Raw genomic sequence first — 17153 nt, 5'->3', positions numbered from 1 at the left:
GCTTCTTTAGTTCTAAGAGTCAAATGGTACTGGGACTCTCCACCATTTGACTCTTAGAACTAAAGAAGCTTCTCGGAGGTGAAACATCTTCAACAAGTCAAAGAAGTCCAGACGCTTTTCTTTCCAAGCTCCTTAGACCCCTGGTGGTCAAACATCTTTATAGCAGGTAACTACAGAAGTCCCATAAAACATTTCTAAAATGATAAGTAAGGGGGCTCAAAGTAGATATGTTAAGTCATTATTTGCGAATCAAACGTTTAAAACTCTAAATGATGAAGTCAGATGTTCAAAAGGAAAATGTGTGTTGCTGTGCAGCTCAGTCTAAACCTTTTGACCATCAGCCGTAGCGTTGTTTACTGCCGGCCTGCTGTCGTTTGTTTGGCCTTTGCTCTTCGTCTATGTATTCCCCTCTCGTTCTCCTCTGGATTGATTCCTTTGTGCTCCGTGTCATCCCGCGGGGGATAAATGATGTTGTTTGCCCCTCCGACAGCCAATCAATACCTCATTTTGTTTCATTTTCAGATGCTGCGTGTGCAAACGTGCACCTCTGTTTATGTTTGCTTATGTATTTGCCAGAAAGCTCTCATTGAGTCGGTGGCTAATTGCTCTGCTGATTAGGACTTCATCCTCATACCGGCTGTGTTGATTTAAACAATCCAATATGCGTGTGCTTGTATGGGCGTCTTGAGCGCCCGTGCCTTTTTTTCTGTGGGAACAGTTGGCACAAGCCGCAGCACAGCACAGTGAGCAGGGCTGAGCGGGTGTTACACTGGAATAATGATAACAAAGAGCCACCTGTCAGAGCCGGGGCTCTTTCAAAATGTCATTTCACACTGAATGGGTAATCAGGTCGGCGGCGTGTGAATTGGAAGGCTGCGGAATTACAGGCTTCTCAAACTTTTTAATGTCAAGTATACTCTCAGAGAGGCAAGGCGGGCACGCGTGGGGGAAATAATATGGTGTGGGACACCTGTCTGAGGGAGGGGGACTTTAGAGTTATTAGATTTAGTGAGGCACAGAGGTGTGTGTGTGTGTGTGTGTGTGTGTGTGTGTGTGTGTGTGTGTGTTGGTGAATAATGAGGTGGAAACAACCGAGAAAAAATGGTTCTATTCTTTGTGGATAAATCATAGGGCTGCTATCAGGTGGCTGAAGCGGTGCTATCTATCTGGAGCTAATTGTGCATGAATTATGAGTGAATTCCAAGTGGTTTCAAGTGAACGATGCAGCCCAAATGCCAACCAATCAACCATAGTTGGGCTCAATAAAAAATCACTTTGAAAGTGATGTTGTTTGCTTTCTCCCCGAGCTTTTTATCAATCTGTCATTATTAGTAAGAGGCTCCTGGAGCAGGAGTTGGAAAGTGTGCTGACATATTGCATCGGTGTGTGGTTCTCCAGCTGCACCACAGCACACAGAAAGGCACTCCAGAGGGTCATCAACACGGCCCAAAAAATCATTGGACATCCTCTTCCCTCCCTGAAGGACCTGTACAGCACTCGCTGTCTCAAGAGGGCACGCAGCATCCTACGGGACTGCACACACCCAGGACACCGGGTGTTTAAGCTGCTGCCAGTAGTAATACGATGGCACCTATCCAAGATGGCGGCCAACTGAACGATGGCACCTATCCAAGATGGCGGCCAACCAAACCGGTTTGAGAACCGGTTTGACCGGTTTCGTGCGTGTGCGCATGCGCGTTCAGTAATTCGATGGCACTAGTCCAAGATGGCGGCCAGCCAAACCGATTTGACCAGTTTCGTGTGTGTGTGCGCATGCGTGTTCAGGTGTTCTTACCCTCTGGGCGGGAACGACTCCTCCTAGTGGGATGTGCTAGGTTGTATGGGTATAAAAGCGATCCTTTCACATTCTAAGAGCATCACCGCCACGGTCTGAGGAGCACCGACACATCGCGCTAAGGATCCCCGACGCATCGACCTAGAGCACCGACACATTGCGCTAAGGATCCCCGACGCATCGACCTAGAGCACCGACACATTGCGCTAAGGATCCCCGACGCATCGACCTAGAGCACCGACACATTGCGCTAAGGATACCCGACGCATCGACCTAGAGCACCGACACATCGCGCTCGCTAAGGATCCCCGACGCATCGACCTATGGAGCTCGGAATGACACCCAGCCAGGACATCGCCCATGCCATAGGCACTCTAGGTATGTCTTCAGGAGTATGCAGTCGGGGTCCTCAACGTAAAAAGCAACGCTGTGGAAACGCCGCAGATGGAACTGTATTCAAGTTAGAATATCGAGGCGTCGAAGGGTATGTGTATGCCATTAAATATACCGAAGGGACAGTTGTGCTTAGTGTAGATTGTGGTGAGGGATTGTTTTGGGGGGAAGCCCAAGTCATGTCTACTAAAAACTGGAAGCTCTTCCGCACCGTAGTGTGTGCGGACCTGGACAATGTGGGTTTCCCAGAGCTGCTGTATGTTTCCCAGTGGAACAGTGCATCAGGCCCTGAGCTTTACAGGGTTGAGGCTGATCGTTTCAATCGCAACCCCGACGACTTTATTTTTCTCAGTGTATGTGATGACAGGGATAGTCTTATTGCTTCCAGAGGGCTTGAAAACTGGAGGTTAAATCCATACCCTCTAAACCTCGAAGAGCGCACAAGATGGTTTAAGGACTTGTTTTTTATACAGTGGTGCGACTGGAGAGGTTTGTCGCGTCTGTTTAGCCAGATTGATGACGCGATCAAGAAGGACAGACTCAACACTGCGTACGAGAGTATTAGAAAGCGCCTTGTTTTTGACGATCTGGCGAGTTGTCCGAAGACTGGTTTGCCTGGTACCCTGTGTAAACCTAAAATCATAAGACCTTCCGACAGCTAAACAATAAACTGGTAGGTTTAATGTGCGGGTGTGTGGGGTTGAGTGTGTATCTATGTGACAAATTAAGAGCTTGTGGTTTTCATTTTACAGAGAATGACACGCCCTCGTGGGACCTGTTGGAGTCACCATCAACAGAGCTGCTAATCCCGACCCTCCAGACTCCACCACCCTCACCACAATGCTCGCAGGACCCCCTCATATCAGACCTGTGGGATGAAACTGTAATCGACATCAAACTCGCAACTCTCCACCTGTTAATGTTGGCTTTGAATGAGTTTATACAAGAGACATGTTACGGATGCCAAACAGGCCACCCCAGTCAGGTGCAACACAGCTGCTTGCAGGAATTGTCTGAGTATTTCTTCGACACCTACTATGATGATGTGATGATAAGGCTCCAGACTGAGCGATTCATCCCTGCCATCCGGCTGTTTGTACGCTCATCCACTGCAGATGGGTCTGGAACACAAATCCGCAGAGTTGCAGAACACATCATGTGTGAACTGAGATCAGAGCGATATATAGTATGCGCCATTAATGACAACATTGGGCACCTGCTAGATGCAAGTACTTGCGCCCGCCGTGTTAAACCAGCCATGCTCCGCATGATTGGAAACTACTGGGCTGGGTTACATCTGGTTTAATGTGGGGTGTCCAAGTATCCATTGTCTGTGATTGTGTCTTTGTGAAAATTAAATAAAAAGACTTGTTAACATCAACATCATAGTCATTTGTGGTTTGTAAATCATGGAAAGCACATTGCATAAAATATATCACGATCCAGCCCATCCTGCGGGGTTAGCCAGTTTAAATAAGCTACGTATAGCGGCAGGGGAGGCATCAGGTGTAACACCTCCACTATCTCAGGTCAAACATTATTTAGAACAAGACGACACCTACACACTCCATAAACCTGCGAGGATCCATTTCCCCAGAAATAGAGTATTGGTGACAGGGGTCGACAAACAGTTTCAAGCCGATCTGGTTGACATGTGTGAATATGTGACAGATAATGATAATGTGAGATATCTGCTAACATGTATAGATGTATTCTCAAAATACGCATGGGTTAGATGCCTAACAAACAAGACAGGGTCTGTTGTATCAGCTGCTTTTGAAGATATACTTAGTGAGGGTAGGATCCCTGTGAAACTACAAACAGATGAAGGCAAAGAGTTTTATAATGCAACCTTTAAACAGCTAATGAAGCGATATAATATCAAGCATTTCTCAACAGCTAGCGAGGTTAAATGCAGTATTGTCGAGAGATTCAATCGTAGCTTCAAGGGTAGAATGTGGAAGTACTTAACATCAGCCAACTCCCGGAGATATGTAGATATCATACCAGATCTCACACAAGCATATAACAATGCTTATCACAGATCTATCCAAATGGCTCCGGCAGAGGTGAATAAGGATAATGAGAAGTCGGTCTTCAACGCGCTGTACAAAACGAGGCCTCAGAGGGAACTGCGCTTTAAATTTAATATCGGTGACACTGTACGAATATCAAAACTGAGAGGAAAGTTTCGAAAAGGATACGAGCAGACCTACACCGATGAGATTTTCACAGTCAAGGAACGTATAGGGAGACTGCCCCCAGTGTACAGACTAGTGGATCTAGCAGGAGAGGTATTGAAAGGTTCATTTTATGAGCCTGAGATACAACGTGTGGTTGTTGATGAAAACAAAACATTTAAAATTGAAAACATATTGGCTAGAAAAAAAGTGGGTCGGAAAAAGCAGGTGCTAGTGAAATGGCTAGGATGGCCCAACAGCTTTAATTCGTGGATTCCAGAAAAAGACATCGTTGAGGCGTAATTAACTCAGATGACGCAGCTCTACACACATTCATTCAACACTGAGCATAGACTGAGAAAGCATGAATAAAAAGAACAACAATGCAGGCTTCTATGTAAGCCTCTTCTCGAATGCTTCATCACATGTTTACCCAGGTAATAAGATATCTAATTTTAGAACAAAGCTAGCAAAACCTATTGTTTTGGATCAGCCATATGAGGTCGCTGTTATAGAGATACAGTACCCACGCATATGGCGGACTTTTCCACAATCAGATTCGGAAGTGGAAATTCATGACCCCGTCAAAGATGGAACCATAGCCATAACCATGATCGAACTGTCTGTGGGCCATTATGCATCTGTGGAACAGATAATAAAAGAATTTAATTTTAAATGTCAACAGCACCAAGCCACTGGAGACATTAAAATGCAGTACAACGCCGTTAGTAACCATGCCTGTGTTATGGGGCCTAGGGGGACTATTCTCACATTTAGAGGGAGACTGGCGGAAATCCTAGGATTCAAAACAGGAGAACCGTTTGCACTTCATTATAAAAACACATATGCCCCGCACCCCGCAGACATATACGGGGGAAAATATAACATCTTTATTTATGCAGATATCGTTGATTACCAGCTTGTGGGTGACGCCCACGCGAGGCTATTAAGAGCTATAAATATTACAGACGATGACCGCCGGTTGCCTATTCTACAATTTGACAGCCCACACTACACACCTGTGTCAAAGACATTAATCGACGACATAGAAATTGATTTGAAAGACGATCGAAATCAACACATACCCTTTTTATACGGCAAAGTGTTTGTCAAGTTACACTTCCGACCGATAACACAGCATTTTTGAAAAAAAAAGGATGGCCGTCTACAACTCTGATGACTCAAAATATGTAAAATACTACTTATCACAGGCTGGTGGAGAGCTCGGAGGGTATGTTGGGACCAGTACACAATATGGGACAGGTCTGGGTGGGTTGTTCCGTAGCTTGTTTAGATTTGCAGTACCGCTGTTTAAAAAAGGAGTCAGCATAGTCAAACCACACCTAAAAACAGCCGCATCGGGCATAGTGTCTGATGTCATAACCAACATAACCAGACCCTCAACCACTAAGCAGGACGGTAACGGCTTGTATGTGTATACGCCCAAACCATCTAAGACCCCACCCCCAGGGCAGCCGTTGTCTAAAAAGCGTAAAACCACAAAACCTAGCAGGAGAGCCACCAAACGGACACCGTCACGCAGAGTGAAGAGACCCAGAACCACTCGTTCAAAAACTGCAGCGCTTGACATATTCTAAATGGCACTGTTACACAGTCATTCTGGAGAATGTGTAAAAACAGAGCTCGATCTTTTTACTGTCCCATACACACAGACTAGCATTGAGAAAAGTACATTTATTGAAATCCCACCTGTATCTGCAATCACTGATGGAGGGCCGATCGAGTTTTACATCTCATCGTCGGGTGAAGATTACCTGGATCTAAATGACTCATATATCTACACACGGGTGAGAATCACAAACGCTGATGGCTCAAACCTGGCTAGGGACGCTAATGTAGGATTTATTAATTATCCTGGATGCAGCATATTTAGTCAAGTCGATATTAATTTGGGAGACCGGCTCATTAGTCAATCATCCAATACATATCCATACAGAGGTGTGATAGAATGTCTTATCAATTATAATAAGGACACTTTAGACACACAGTTCAGCACCGGGTTATTCTGTAAGGATACAGCATCACACATGAATGACACATCTATAGAAGGAGAGAACCAGGGTCTGATGACCAGAGGTGGCTACACAGCAAATAGTAGTATTGTTGAATTGATTGCACCAGTACATGCAGACCTGTTTTTTCAAGAAAAACTGTTACTTAATGGAATCGACCTGTCGCTGAAATTTGTGCGCTCTAAAGACGAATTTGCTCTCATGACAGCGGATGCCAATGCATACAGAGTTAAAATTGTCTCAGCCAGTCTCTTTGTCAAGAAAGTTAGTGTATCACCTAGCGTCAGACTTGCACACAGCAAGGCATTGCACCATGCAAACGCAAAATACACGGTAGACAGAGTATCTTTAAAGACCTTCTCCATACCTGCAGGGGCTAGAATATCAACAAATGACCATTTATTTATGGGTAGGATACCTAAATTTGTCATCATTGCATTCATAGACAATGAAGCATACACAGGCTCCTACCAGCGTAATCCATTTCATTTTGAAAACTGCGATATAGAATTTATGTCTTTATATGCTGATAGTCAGGCTTATCCTGCTAAACCATTCCAGCCAAATTTCCAGAGAAAACACTATATCAGAGAATTTTACCAGCTGATACAAACCACAGGGAGACATTTAAAGGACAGATCGTTGGCCATAACACGTGACGACTTTGGTAACGGCTACACTTTATTCTGTTTCAATCTGGAAGCTGACGAAGGACATTCAGGGAATGTGTCGTTAATTAAAACTGGGAACGTGAGATTGGAAACCCGTTTCAGAAATCCACTACCCCGTACAGTGAACCTCTTGTGTTATTCTGTATTTGATTCAGTCATTGAAATATCTAACATGAGACAGGTGCTCTTGGACTACTATTGAGACAAAAACGGTCATGAACACTATAGAACTATCAGCCGTGGTCGGCGGCATTATCAATAAAAACACACATTTCCTAGGCGTGTTAGCCTATGATCAACTAACCACTGAACGGCTTCAAAGACTCCCTGCTATGTGTATTGTAAACACCCACCCTTCTACGATGCCAGGGGAACATTGGCTTGCTGTTTATATTTCGAGAGACAGACGCGGTTATTTTTTTGATAGTTTTGGTCACTCGTTAGACAGTTTTCCCCCAGCAATAAAGATGTTTCTTCTAAAAAACGGCTCCACTGTTTTATATTCAGGAAAACAAGTGCAGAACGACTTCTCCATCACATGCGGTCAACATTGTGTATTTTTTTTATATCATATGCAAAATGGTGTATCTTATGCCCGCCTGCTTAACATGTATGGGTCTGATTTAATTTGTAATGATGCTATGGTGTGTCGATTTGTCAACAACATACAACCTGTTGCTGTATGCAGTGATTATGTGTGTGTGCAATGTGGATACTGATATGTACTAATGAGAATAATAATAAAAACAACATGAGAGCATGATTTAATCGAGTCAATGGTATTTATTATCAAATCTCGTATATATATATATAGATTCATAACATACTTTGTTTAAACATAAAAGAAATCAAACATTAACCAGTAATAAAAGACATAAAATATTTAACAGTAATAAAAGAAAATAAAACAAAACAATTTAGCAGCAATAAGTGAAAAAAAACACAACAGTAGAAAAACACCAAACAGCAAATATTTTTAGCAGAAAAACAATTTCTGCAATAAGAAAAAAAACCTGAATTCAAAAATCCAACCACTCTACAGGACCCCCCTTTATTTTGTTTTTTTTATTCTTTATTTTTTTTAGTGTACTATGTCGCAGCGGTCCACCGGGGGTGTTCTTTTTTGGTGTGTGTTTTAAAAAACCACGGTCTTCAGACAGTGTGTGATCGGTTTTATACAAGGCGACGGTCTTACGTATGCCTGTGTTAGATATGGCTGATAACGGTATGTTTAAATCTGAGAAAGCTTTTAAAAACTCTGTCCAACCGATAGGTCTCAAACCCTCAGAAGGTGTGTGTGTGGTTGTGACGGCTTTAATTAGATCATAAATGTGTGAACCAGGGATGGTTTGTTTATCAACAACAATTTCGCCTTTGTCATTGTAAGAGATCAAGTGTGGCGAACGGTTCACCGCTGATAGAATAAGTTCTGCATTCCTCCTACTCCTTTTAGGTATGTGTGTTAAAACATTCTCCGCAACAAGATCCCGCACCCCGGCATCACCATGAACAGGCAATGTGTCCGCCGACTGGGGTTGCACATCCCTGTTAAATTGTTCAGGTAATGATAAAGACAGTACATTCTTTTCACGGGCACCTTGTCTCACAAGGGTGAGGTATCTTTGGAGAACATCGCTGTATTTTTTAGCCTTCTCATACACATCTATGTCAGAATCTTGTAACACTTGTAACATCTCCTTGTCCAACTCGTTCTGAGACTGTTGTCTGATGGTGCCTGTTTGCTGCTGCTGCTGCTGTTGCTTTATTAAGTCCAACTGGTGTTGGGGTACCAAAAACATCTTTTGCACATGTTCCATTTTCACCTGTTTGCTATCAGACTGGTTATGAAAGGGATTGCAGCCCCTAATAACGGCAGTAAAAACCCTCCAGATTGGTTGATTGTCTTTCTCTTTTTCAAAGATTTTATTTTTTTGTCTGCAATCAGTCTGATTATTGTTTTTTTCTTTTTTAGCTGTTTGTACTGCTGATTGGTCAGTGGAATGTTACCATGCAATACATTAAAGGCTATCTCACACAATGCATTGATAAAATCTAAGTTTGAATTACTAATAATAACTCTGCGTAGAGTAGGAGGAGCCCTGTATATCATCTCCAACAGAGACAGATTCCTCCGCATGCGTGATGACATCCTCTCACCTCTTTGCTGATTTTTGTTTTGGAATGTAAACAACCGGACGGTCTGACAGTAAATTTGTTCTGAGTCTTAAATAGTCCGGGGTCTTAGCTTTATAGTCTATTAAAAGATACCCGTATGTTGTCGATGTGGCATCATTAAACGCTTCTATAAAATATTTAGTATTACCCGGAAACATTTGCCTGGCTAAAAGCATAACCTGATATTTATCTCTCGGATTTTTAAACAATATTAGGTAATTAGTGTTCAAGGAAATGGTTCTACTGGATTTTCCCTGAATAAACAAATTCTGAACTAGATATATACAACTCAAATTCCTATGATGCACATACTTTGTGAACACATTTTGTACTTCTAAATTGTTAGCTGCATCGTTCATCACATCGTCTATAATTAACAAATTGTTCTTTTCTGCAGGCAGAAGGGTGTCATCAGCAAGAGATTCGGGTATACCGTTAACAAAGTTTATGTTTCTTATCTTAAGAAGCTGGTCATATAGTGTCTGCCAGCATGAGTATATATACACAATGTTATCAATGCTGCATGATATAATCCTGGAAGAGTTTTCAATTATGTTTTTAACAAAAAAAGTCTTGCCACAGTTACTGGGACCGCTGACCACCATGCTGAACGGATGCTGCAACCGGGCGTCAAACCCCTGTTCTAATTTAAAATCCATAAGGAAGGGTTGTGAAGTCTGGGAGCACACGGCGCTTATTGTAAACAACTTTAACTTTTTTCACAATGGTTTCATTCTTCAAATGAAGCTTCTTTTTATCGCGTCTGATGCTATCAGACACGGCAACTAGGTGTGCGTCTGATGTCTGATTGGCTACAAACTTGCGGACTAAACCTTTCAAGGAGTCGTGGGTGACAACTTTCGAGTTTAATGCATTCAGTGTGACGCCTTTACATTTGACCTGGGTCTTGCCCAGCGATGTGTGATACGCATAACATTTTGGCCCACCGGAAACAAATTCCGCTATGTAATACTCCACACCATCCTCTCCACAATCTAATTCACTTGTGAGATCCCCCAGAAACGGACCTAGAGGAGGCATCCACTCGCCAGGGCGTGCCGTGAAAATGACACTGTCCGTGTCACAATACAGCACGCGCTGCTGCAAGTTGTCTAGCAAATCATACAGCATGAGTCTGGCGTGTGCAGTGGTCATGGCCCCGACAAAGACATTAACGTCCTTCACACGGGAAGCTCTACCATCAGCGTGGCGCCACTGCACCATTGCGACGTCGTCAGAGATGAAACAAAACTGACGCACGTCGTACTGGTCGCTAAACATTAGCTGGCTAAATCTGGAAGGGTCTGTAATGAGCTCAGATGATGCCATGTTTGACCTCATGCTGAAACGACCCCATAACGAGTTTAACAACAGCTTGTTACAGTTACGAACAGCTTTATTTACACAAATCTTGGATGGGTCTAGCATTATTCCCTCCTTCTCATAATACTCGTCTATGTACTTCTGCTGTTCGTCAGGTGTGTTCACATGTTCAGGATACCCCGAGGCCTCCTGTTTGAGTTTTAGGAAGGCTTTCACATAGTCTTTAAACAATGTGTCGGTCTTATTGGGGAAATGCCACACCTCATCAACAGCAAGAACCCTGTATCCCTTCTCAACAGCTTTTTCAAGCTCAAATGAGACCCATGTGCCTTTCAACACCCGCTCACTGTCACTGTGCCCGCATGCAGTATGCTGGTTCTGGTCTTCAGCACACATGCTGCAGAGTGGAAACATCAGTTTTCCATGGCATCTGTAGGGTAGGACGGGGTGAAAAAGACCCTTAGGTGGGAGCACTGTGCATTTAACAAACCCGAAATAATTTTCTAGCTTGTCAAAGTTGGTGTAAATGACTTGAGGGTGTCCTACAGGATAGTCTTTTTTAGACTGCACTGTGGGATAGAGACTGGTGAAGTCGTAGTAAAATATTTTTTCATCACAAGCAGTCTTGTGGTACAGCTTTAGAGCATTTGTGCGACCGCCAAAAAGGGCGTCTCGGGGATTCAGGCGTTCTGGCTTTCTGTACGTATGCATGAAAGCCACAACTGCAGGGTCTGTCTGCTTCAAGGCAGCCCATTCACACTCCCACATCACTATTACGCTCACACTGTGTTGTGATCTCAGTGCATCAACTTTGTCACAAAACATGCGATGCAGCAGTCCATAGGATGCTTTGCTGACAGGATTAACTTCACTCTCGGGGTAGCATTTAACACAACCGTGGTGAAAACATCCTGCAAATTCATAAGCTGTATTACTTGTGGGGTCAAAACCGTCCACAAAATACGGTCCAACCCTCTGTTCGCCTCCTCTGAGAGCATGTTTTACCACTTTGTTGGTGGTGTGGGACACATATTGAAGCCATTCAATAGAGACGTTAGAAAACGTCTTGTTCTGCTCAACGTATGCCCCTTCATACGTGAGAGCGAGCGCGTCTCTAGGCAGAAACAGCGTTTTATACACACCCATACTAAATGCAGCCAGGGTGGTATACATGAATGGATCAACTTGAGTACAACCCAGTAGCGTGTCACGATAAATGATGCATGCTTTACGCAGGACATCAACATCGTTAACACAGTAACGCCTGAGTTCAGCCTGAAAATCAAAGGGATTCTGTGAGGCAACCTGGTACCATTCCATGAATCGCACCTTATCGCTTTCAGACATGTGCTCATAGCCGTAGAAGGAGGGGTCTGGGTACGGGCCCACATAACGCTCATTATCCCTCGTATTAAACCTGTGTGGGAAATGGCCCTTCTGCAGGTCTTGAAAACCTAAAGCAGAGGGTATTTTGGCAAGGCCCATGGGCAAAAAGCTGAACGAATCAATCCACCGCTGGTCATAGTCCCTGTCATGCATTAAAATCACACGGCTGCCGCTCATTATGACACTAGGTGTTATGCTCTGTCTGACAAAGTACTCGAGGAGTATGTAGTTATCAAAGCCAGATGCATTATGTGCTATGAAAGTGTACCCACGAAACCTTGGGCGTCTGTAATGCTGCACAAACGCCTCCACACACTTTAATGTATTAAATGTGAACTTATTGCCCTTCAGATCAGACGCACACACAAAGTTAGCCTCGTGTTTACCGTTGTGGTACCGCGTCTCAAAATCATATAAAATGTATTTATCGTTAGGCTTCTGTTTTTCAACAGGCTGTATGAAACACTGATGGTCGGAGTCTCCTGCTAATTTAGGTTCGCGGCAGTGCTCGCATCTAGGCTGCGCACATTTGTGTGGCAATTTCTTGGATTCTCTATATGTGGTGCCACAGTGCATGCAATGTTTCATATTATCACAGGGGATCATGTTGTGTTTTAATTCAGGTAATTTGTGTTGTTGGTAACAGTGTTGTGATTTGCAGATGCGGTTACAGTCGCTGCATTTCACTGTGGGTCCCCTGTGATGTTGACAGAGTGTGTAACATGTGTTACATCTATGTTTACAGCTGTGCTGTAATGGTGTATTATATATACTGTAACAGAAATTACACACATAGGATCCCCCCAAAAAAGCGGTCGGGTTTAAAATCAGGTGGTAATGTTGATTATGGAGATACATCATCAACGTGTTAGGGTTTGGCTCTTCATGTGTGTAAAAACATTCCAGGCGTTTACGCCCTTCTGTGTGGTAATAGATTACAATCTTAATGTTGAAGTGCTTCTCAAATTTACCGACATCAGAGAATGATACTTGCTGTGTGTCGCATAGACCTACTTCAGCATGCATCTGTTTAGCTGTAGCAAGTTTTTCATGCTCAGAGGATGATGAGTTTAATGAATGTGCTATGCATAGGGAGAAGCACAAATTGTTGTTTGTGTTGTTTGGTGTGTATAAATGTCTGCCTTTCTTTGAGAGAATCTCATCATAAGGTATGTGCGCCAGTCTTAAGCGAGACCCGCCACTACTGTTCTGAGCTACCGTGACAATAAACTCTAATTCATCATCACCGATAGATTCATCATTACTCTGCATAACTTGTGCAATTTGATCGAGAAACAGCTCCGGATCATACCGATCATCAGCGTTTAAAACAGCCTGAACATCTGAAGCCAGCGAGGGGCCACGCAGGACCACGTTTAGAACACTGCCCTGTTGGGATCCCGCCACAGCTCTGTCTATCACATTGGCTAAGCACTCGCGCACTCGCGCCGGCACTTGTTCTGGATGATCGAGACTTATACCCCTAAAATCAAGGCGTTCACGCAATTCGCGAGCATTAAAATTAGGTATCTCTCTAATGTGTGACTGAGAGCGGCTGCCGGACCCAGACTGCACAACGGGCTCAATAACAACTGCAGTAGCTGCAGCAGAGGTGACCCGGCTAGATTGTGCATCAGACGCAAAATCACCAGCAGCACAAGCTATATGGTTAGCATCAGTAACAGCAACGGCCCGAGCAACACCAGCTGTACTATCACTATTATTAGCAACAATAGCCCCATCAGCAATAGCAGACGTAGGAACAGTCTGACAAGGATGTGTATCGGATGAGGCTGATGCAGGCACCCTATTAAGTCTAGCTATAATATCGTCTAATTTTTTATCTGTTTCTTCAGCCCACTGCATAAAAGTCTCTAAGTCAAAACATCTAACAGGAGTGGAGGTTCCGTTATTATGTTTAAATAATTTATTTGGAGGGTCCATGGTCTGGATTTTAAAAGTCAGGGACTTGAAATTTTGCTGCAGATGTTGTCTAATGTACTACACACTTTGTTTATGAGTTTGGTAAACTGTTGCCTTTGTACCTGTGCTTCTTGGTGGTATTGATTGAGTCTAGCTTCAATCAAACATAATTTATCAGCTATTGAAGCTATTGAAGCTATATGACTTTGTTCAGCAGGCTGAGCGTCTGGAAGCTTTATGTAAGCATCATACGCCGCTGATATTTGAGAGTCTGTTATGCCGTCTTCTTCGAAATCTATGTGTGAATCAACGCTATTTCTGACACATTCTGGGGTGGTGGGTATATGAACTAGATCAAAATCTGACATGCTGTACTCAAAAACATCAGAGAAATCGCGTGGTAGCCACTCACTCGGGGGTGTTGCAGGTTCGCTGATGAAGATCGGTTCTGACTCTCCACTGTTGCACAAAGCTCCAGGTTTTTGTTGTTCTGGGAGGTCGATACTGCTTAAACATTCCAAAAACGTCTGGAATCGTATGGTGTCCTGATCATTATGAGGAGGGGTGCTGTTCTGCAGTCTGTGAAGATAGATAGACATGTGTTAAAACATATTATACATGTACCCATTTCAAACTGAATAAGCGTGTCTCCCTCTCTATCTCTTTTTATCTAATTTATATATGCCTATGCTTACCTTGTAGTGTGCGTTATTCGGGATGGTCCTGCTTCTCCACACACCCGGTTCTCTGGCGTGGCTCTGTAGGTGTAAAACGGTCAGTTTAGAACATTTGTAATTGTTTAAACCCCTTTAAAAAAAAATACACAACTATACATCCCGTTGTATACACACCTGATGTAAGGTAGGGCTCTGTGGTAGCGGTGTCTGAATGTTTTCCTGCTCAGTTTGTTAACCCTGGAACAAACAAAAACGTTATTACATAATTTAAAACAATCGCTAGTTTAAAACATACATACGTTTAAAAATCCAGTAATGCTGTACACACCTTGTGCCTGTTAGAGAACTAGTTCCAGCTGTAAAAGCGCCCGTTTCTAAAGAAAAGGGTCCTGGGCCGTTCTCCCGAACTCCTAAAAATTAAGCTTTTGTTTTAGGAAAAAAAGATAGTTTGAATATCCTATAATATGTTAACATAACACTTTTTAAAAATCCAATAATAGGTTTTGTTTTACTTACCGTTTACGATGTCCATGTTATAAAGAACGATGTTAGTGTTGATGATCGCAAAGAAAATGGTGTGCTCTGCAGCGAATCTTGAGGCGTAAATGGCTCAGGGTATCGGGCTCTGAGCGTGTTTTTTATATAGGGTGGGTGTTTCCAAAAAGAAAGGTATGTCTCCAATCAATTTAAATGAGGCCCTACAGGGCTTTTGTCTTCTCAAGGAATTACAAAGGAGCCGATACTTCAGACAATAGGCGGGGTCCCCACCCGACTGGTATCACCTGCCCCCCATTTACCTTGTCGAGGAATTACAAAAAGAGCCAATACTGGCCACTTTAAACAATAGGCTGGACCCTTGTTCGCATGGTACTCTCAACAACTAAGTGATACCCAGCGGTGGGCTTTTACAATCCTGAACAAATTCAAACAATTAGCCAGCTGTTGAAAAGTTGGAGCGGGTCTGGGCGACTGGTTTTAGAAGTATCACTGTAGCGTTTATTTTCTAAAGGGCTGAATGTTATTTGCGACTATCTGTTGTGTTAAAAACTACTCTGAAACCATGAAACCACTTACAGAAGAAATGGCCCGTTTGATCCGTTTTTAAATAAATAAAATGCTTGCATCGGTGCATGGTGTGACACCAGAATCACAAAATGAGTGTATTTAAAAGACGATTAGTTTGAAAAGAGCGATACTGGCTGCTTTGGGGGAAAAGGTGACATTGTGTGCAGCGTGTTTTAGAAGTATCACTGTAGCGTTTATTTTCTAAAGGGCTGAATGTTATTTGCGACTATCTGTTGTGTTAAAAACTACTCTGAAACCATGAAACCCCTTACAGAAGAAATGGCCCGTTTGATCCGTTTTTAAATAAAATAATCGCATCAACCCTGGAAAGAAACCCCAGTAGATGTGTAAAAACTAGTTAAATTAAAACTAGGGGTTTGATTAAATGAAACGCTTGTGAACATGCTGACATCACCCATTCAGAAGAAATTCCCATTTGTGCCGTTTATAAAATAAAATGCATGCCTCACCGCAAGCTGAGACATTGTCAGATTTAGAAAATTAGTGTGATTAAAACACTATTACCAACACTTTTGACTAGAGCACACCCTCTTTGTTAAGGCGCACTGTGAACCAAAACAGCTTCCACTCCGCCAAGAATGAAACAAGATGTCTCCAATCAATTTAAATGAGACCCTACAGGGCTTTTGTCTTCTCAAGGAATTACAAAGGAGCCGATACTTCAGACAATAGGCTGGGTCACCACCCGACTGGTACCAACTGCCCCATTTACCTTGTCGAGGAATTACAAAAAGAGCCAATACTGGCCACTTTAAACAATAGGTCGGGCCCTTGTTCGCATGGTACTCTCAACAACTAAGTGATACCCGCAGTGGGCTTTTACAATCCTGAACAAATTCAAACAATTAGCCAGCTGTTGAAAAGTTGGAGCGGGTCTGGGCGACTGGTTTTAGAAGTATCACTGTAGCGTTTATTTTCTAAAGGGCTGATGAAAAGAGCGATACTGGCTGCTTATAGCATTTATTTTCTAAAGGACTGAATGCTATTTGTAACATTTACTGTGTTAAAAACTAGCTGGCTGGCTTTGTCTCACTCTTAGTTCAACATTCCGAAATCCCGATTTTTAAATAAAATGATCGCATCAACCCTGGAAAGAAACCCCAGTAGATGTGTAAAAACTAGTTAAATTAAAACTAGGGGTTTGATTAAATGAAACGCTTGTGAACATGCTGACATCACCCATTCAGAAGAAATTCCCATTTGTGCCATTTATAAAATAAAATGCATGCCTCACTGCAAGCTGAGACATTGTCAGATTTAGAAAATTAGTGTGATTAAAACACTATTACCAACACTTTTGACTAGAGCACACCCTCTTTGTTAAGGCGCACTGTGAACCAAAACAGCTTCCACTCCGCCAAGAATGAAACAAGAAACAAAGAATTGCTTTTAAGAACACATGCATAACTGAATGTTGCGATACACCTAAGTGAAAAAATAGTTTAATTAAAAACCCTATGGTTTGATTAAATTAAAACCCCGTTAAAAACACATAAACTCATATAACCCCT

At 42.9% G+C, this 17153-nt stretch overlaps 2 protein-coding genes across 2 annotated transcripts; one reads left to right on the top strand and one right to left on the bottom strand.

Moving 5' to 3' along the window:
* The first annotated feature begins 1615 nt into the window (after positions 1-1615).
* Positions 1616-3527, top strand: LOC147326759 (uncharacterized). Its single transcript, XM_086302673.1, has 2 exons — positions 1616-2173; positions 2941-3527. The coding sequence occupies exons 1-2, from the start codon at positions 2119-2121 to the stop codon at positions 3492-3494; spliced, it is 609 nt and encodes a 202-aa protein (XP_086158799.1). The 5' UTR covers positions 1616-2118; the 3' UTR covers positions 3495-3527.
* A 10360-nt stretch (positions 3528-13887) lies between these two features.
* On the bottom strand, positions 13888-15088 carry LOC147326758 (uncharacterized). The gene is made up of 5 exons (XM_086297798.1): positions 15073-15088; positions 14885-14966; positions 14731-14793; positions 14575-14637; positions 13888-14458 (listed from the first exon to the last, which is right to left on the bottom strand). The coding sequence occupies exons 1-5, from the start codon at positions 15086-15088 to the stop codon at positions 13918-13920; spliced, it is 765 nt and encodes a 254-aa protein (XP_086153924.1). The 3' UTR covers positions 13888-13917.
* Between the last annotated feature and the right edge of the window lie 2065 nt (positions 15089-17153).

This window comes from Aulonocara sp. 'chitande type north' Nkhata Bay, linkage group LG7 (assembly GCF_057382095.1).
Source record: "Aulonocara sp. 'chitande type north' Nkhata Bay isolate Kocher_YH1m ecotype deep benthic linkage group LG7, A_spYH_male_GT1.1, whole genome shotgun sequence".
NCBI classification, from domain to species: domain Eukaryota; kingdom Metazoa; phylum Chordata; class Actinopteri; order Cichliformes; family Cichlidae; genus Aulonocara; species Aulonocara sp. 'chitande type north' Nkhata Bay.
The sequence above is the reverse complement of the archived record's forward strand: the minus strand, read 5'-3'. Positions and strand labels throughout refer to the sequence as shown.